This window comes from Ixodes scapularis, unplaced genomic scaffold, assembly GCF_016920785.2.
Source record: "Ixodes scapularis isolate PalLabHiFi unplaced genomic scaffold, ASM1692078v2 PGA_scaffold3__209_contigs__length_174095766, whole genome shotgun sequence".
In the NCBI taxonomy this organism is placed as follows: Eukaryota; Metazoa; Arthropoda; class Arachnida; order Ixodida; family Ixodidae; genus Ixodes; species Ixodes scapularis.
In genome coordinates, this window is record NW_024609868.1 from 84,495,769 (window position 1) to 84,500,757 (window position 4,989).

The window sequence follows — 4,989 nt, forward strand, 5'->3', positions numbered from 1 at the left end:
CCGGCCGTCCCATTTGTGCGGAGAGGGCGTAATCGGAAAAGGAGAAGGAGGCGGCGTCTTTCCGCGGGGAGGCGCTCCCAACCCAGTCATCGACAGCATGGTGCGAGACAGAACAGTTCAAGAAAAAGTCTTGTTACGTCGAGTTACTGCAACTTATACTTACAAATTTTTGTGTATTGTGGTAGAACGGTGAACAGCTGCTCTGGGGATGTAGATAGAAAATTTGGGATGCTTATTGTTGTGTTCTGCTTTTATGTTGGCAACACTGTACATACCATAACGTGATCTGGCAACCTATGACTTGCATTAAAAACGCTTTTTCGTTCAACGTTCGAATGGACTAGTCGACCCTTTCTTCGTGTCCTCAGGACACTACATAATGGCGACGAGGGAAGACCGTTGAAGAACCCTGCCGGGCCTGCTACTGCCTGCTGCCGGTGAGCGGACGCCATGCTCAGTTACAGTCCGTCACCACCCCCATTCCTCGCTACGCCGGGACCAGCGTGCGTGCCATGGCGGCAGTGGAAGTTAGCTTTCCTGAACTACTTGGAAGCCGTTGGCGGCGACGACTTCGCGCCAAAACGCAGGAGGGCCATTTTGCTCAATGCGCTGGGCCTGGAAGGACAGCGGATCTACAATAGTGTAGCACCGACTACTCCGGCATCGGTCATCAAAGAAAAAGGAAAGGAAGGAGTCACCGAAGGGCTTGACGAGAAGAACGTATTCGACGAAGCACTGGACGTGTTGGACAACCACTTCTCGACCGCGACGAACGAACTGATGGAAAGACATCGTTTCCGTCAGCGCCGTCAACTGCCGGGAGAAGCCTTCGAAGCCTACGCCGCCGCACTTCGTGAGTTGTCGTCGGACTGCAACTTTGGAGAGGCAGCTGACAAGGCTATACGCGATCAGCTCTTGGAGGGAACAGCGTCGCAGCAGATACGCGAGCACCTGCTTTTCGAGGGAACGAGTCTGACACTAAATCGCGCGGTCGACCTCGGTAGGCACATCGAACAGACTCAGCGAGAGCTGAAGGAGTTTGCTGGAGACCCCGTCGTCCAGCGAGTTGTCGACAAGCCGACGAGTGGGAGCACCGGAAAGGCGTCGACTGCGTCGTGCTACCGTTGCGGCTCGACTGCGCACCGCGCGAATGCGAAGGAATGCCCGGCCAAAGACAAGACATGTCGCAACTGCAACAAGCGGGGGCACTTTGCTGCGGTGTGCAAGACGAAGCGGAGGCAAGAAGGTCGGCAGGAAAATCACGCCGCGAAAGAATCGTCGGCGGCCACGAACTCTGTCACGATTTTGAACCTGGACCCTGACAACATGCGAGAGAAAGGGATCTACGTCGACATCGACGTTGACAGCGTGACATTACGGTTTCTGGTCGACACCGGCTCGTCTGTTTCACTTCTGAGTGAAGATATCTTCCACAAGCACTTCGCTGGCCGCTCGCTGACTGACGCGACGGTGACGCTGCTGGATTATTCCAAAAAGCGCATCCCAGTGAAAGGCTGTTTTTTAACTGACGTGGCCTACAAACACACACGCACGTGTGTTCTGTTTCATGTTGTACAGCATGGCAAGTCACTTCTTGGACTGGATGCCATTCAGAACCTGCAACTGAACATCCACGGCGACACGCTCAGTTGTCTACAAACTGTTGCGCACTCAGCGGAATTGCTGCCAGTGAATTTACGCGGTGAATTCTCACATCTTTTTTCGGGCGAGCTTGGCCTGGCCAAGGGCTTCGTTCATCAAGTCAAGGTGCGTGCATCGGTGAAGCCAGTCGCTGCGAAGCTACGCAGATTGCCCATTACGTTGCGCGAACAGGTGTCTGAAGAGTTGCAACGGTTGGAACGTCTCGACATCATCGAGCGGGTGGATGCAGCGGAATGGACCTCACCCATTGTCGTGGTTCGGAAGAAGGACGGCACAATCCGGTTGTGCGTCGACTTGAGGGAACCGAACAAAGCCATCATCGTGGATGGGTTCCCACTTCCCCATACTGAGGAGCTGCTGCACCAGATGGTGGGTGCTACCAGGTTTTCAAAGCTCGACTTGGCATCTGCGTACCACCAGGTTGAACTGACGCCCGACAGCCGCGAGTTAACAACTTTCGTCACCCACGATGGTCTGTTTAGGTTCAAGCGTGTCTGTTTCGGACTTGCATCAGCGCCGGCTGCCTTCCAAAAGATGATGTCGCTCATCCTGAAGGGATGCAGTGGAGTTCTCTGTTACATCGACGATGTCATCGTGTGGGGGAGGACGACCAGCGAGCACCAAGAAAACCTGAGACGTGTCCTGAGGCGCATTTCCGAGGCTGGACTCCAACTGAATAACAAGGGCGTGTTCGACGTGGACCAGCTTTCTTTCCTCGGACACGTGGTGGGCAAGGAGGGCCTCGCTCCTCTGCATTCGAAGGTGGAGGCCATCGTTCAAGCACCAGTACCGAAGGACGTCTCGGCGTTGCGGTCATTTCTGGGACTCGCAGGCTACTACTCCCGTTTTGTCCCACACTATTCTGATGTGGTCGAGCCTCTCAGGAAACTTCTGCGTCAGAGCCAGGCATTCACTTGGGATGACGCATCGCAGAGAAGCTTTGAGAAGATCAAAGAGGTTCTGTCGTCGGGTCCCGTCATTAAGATGTTCGACCCTAACCTTCCAGTACTTGTGACTACCGATGCATCAGACACTGGCCTTGGAGCTGTCCTTCAGCAACAAGCTGGGCAAGAGCTACACACTGTGGCCTTTGCATCCAGGTCACTGACTTCTACCGAGCGGAGGTACTCTGCTGGGGAAAAGGAGGCGTTGGCGTGTTTGTTTGCTTGTGAACATTGGCACATCTACCTCTGAGGCCGAAGGTTCCTACTTAGAACGGATCACCAGGCGCTTGTGACTCTGTTATCGTCCAGAGGTTCCGGCAGGAGGCCACTACGAATTGCAAGGTGGTCAGCGAGACTTCTTTACTACAATTTTGACATCGTCTATCAGAGAGGCAGCGACAATGCTGTCGCAGATGCGCTGTCCCGACTACCTTTGGTGGCAGCAGCAGAGCCAGAGATGGAGGAAGAAGTTGTGTCTTTAGTGTCATCTTGCATCACCAATGATCAAGTGCAAGTCGCAACGGCCAAGGATTCTACCCTACAGCTAGTGACCAAGTACCTTGAGAAGGGATGGCCGGCAAAGAGGATGCTCACTCAGGAGCTGATGCCTTTCTTCCAGCTTAGGGAAGAATTGTCTATGGTGGATGGCATAGTCTTCAGGGAAGACAAAGTTGTTGTGCCGGATTCGCTGACCTCGGACTTGGTTTCTTTTGCACACGAGGCACACCCTGGCATCGTGAAAACCAAACGAAGACTTCGAGACAAGTTCTGGTGGCCCCGGATGGACAGGCAGGTGGAGTGTGCCGTGCGAAGTTGTCACGTGTGCCAATCAGCCGACAAGTCAGCCAAACCGGTCGTGGCACCACTACGTCCAGTTACTCTCCCGGAAAAGCCCTGGCAGAAGCTGGCTATGGACATCGTGGGCCCGCTGAACCTGACCACCGCAGGTCCTAAGTTTGTCGTCACCCTTGTGGACTACCATTCCAAGTGGCCGGAAGTTTGTTTTGCAAATACAGTTACGTCACAAGCGGTGATAGATTTCTTGCGAGGCGTGTTCAGTCGGGAGGGCTATCCGGAAGAACTCGTAACAGACAACGGGCCACAGTTCAAGTCAAAGCTTTTTGAAGACTTCCTGAACCAAAGAGGAATCAAGCACTGTGTCTCGTCGGTATACTACCCACAGGCCAATGGGTTGGTCGAACGATTCAACAGGAGTCTGAAGGACTTTATTCAAGTTGCAGCTTTGGAAGGACGACCGCTTAAAGAAGCCGTCGTGGACTACTTGGGCGTATATCGGTCTACCCCACACTCAACCACAGGAGTGTCTCCTGCTCAGCTCCTCCACGGTCGTCAACCAAGGACCCGACTTGACATCATGGGCCTTCCGTCAAAGAACTTCTTCCAGGAGCCAGCCACGGCAATGGAACAGTTACGAGCTCGCGTCCAAAGCAAGCAGCGCTCGACGAAGGAGTATACAGATGCAAAAAGAAGTGCCAAAACTCCAAAATTCAAAGAGGGAGATTTCGTACGGGTTCGTAAACCCACAAATGGCGGTAAGGGTGAGCTATCATATTCCCGACCACTGAAAATACAAAAACAGGTGGGTCCAGGCACTTTCCGTTTGGAAGACGGACGCAGCTGGAATGCCTCCAAGCTGGTGGCTGTGCCTGAGGAGTGCGTCACGGAAAGAAGTAAACGGTTGCTACACTTGCTACCCGTTCCTGGAGATCAAGAGCAGTCAGCCAGGAGAACCGTCTCGGACAACCAAGGCGAATACTCCGTTGGGGAGAATCGCGAAGCTTTGGCAACACCATGTCAAGTTTCTGGAGGCGCAGACTTGGTTGACGAACATCGCCTAGCAGCTTCGGAGACGCCAATACAAATTACGATCGGACCAGATTCCATTGAACAACGTCGGGAAGTTTTGACATCGCCGGTACAAGTGTCACAAGATGAATGTCCTGTTGTTGGACTTCGACTGGAAGATTCTGCGGCGCCTACACAGGCCCGAGGAACGACGTGGTCGGACGGACCTTGCAGAGGACCGTCGACAAGAGAACGACGGCGTCCCTCCCGTCTGCAGGACTTTCATATAAATTAGCCATTTTTTGCTTAGTTGTTTCGTTTTTCAGGGGGGGGATGATGTTGTGTTCTGCTTTTATGTTGGCAACACTGTACATACCATAACGTGATCTGGCAACCTATGACTCGCATTAAAAACGCTTTTTCGTTCAACGTTCGAATGGACTAGTCGACCCTTTCTTCGTGTCCTCAGGACACTACACTTATTTAATTATTTAATTTGAGATATTCATCTGGACATCTTGCGGCTAGCGCTACAAGCGCGCCTTTTGATATATGTGATTGCACTCTGTAACACGTA

At 53.0% G+C, this 4,989-nt stretch overlaps 1 protein-coding gene across 1 annotated transcript; it reads left to right on the top strand.

Moving 5' to 3' along the window:
• The first annotated feature begins 3,119 nt into the window (after positions 1 to 3,119).
• On the top strand, positions 3,120 to 4,707 carry LOC121837218 (uncharacterized protein K02A2.6-like). Its single transcript, XM_042292789.1, has one exon. It carries the CDS (start codon positions 3,193 to 3,195, stop codon positions 4,705 to 4,707), a length of 1,515 nt encoding a protein of 504 aa, XP_042148723.1. The 5' UTR covers positions 3,120 to 3,192.
• The last annotated feature ends 282 nt before the right edge of the window (positions 4,708 to 4,989 follow it).

Coding starts and splice junctions, on each gene's coding strand:
- LOC121837218 (XM_042292789.1), top strand. CDS start 3,193: ATGCTCACTCAGGAGCTGATGCCTTTCTTCCAGCTTAGGGAAGAATTG.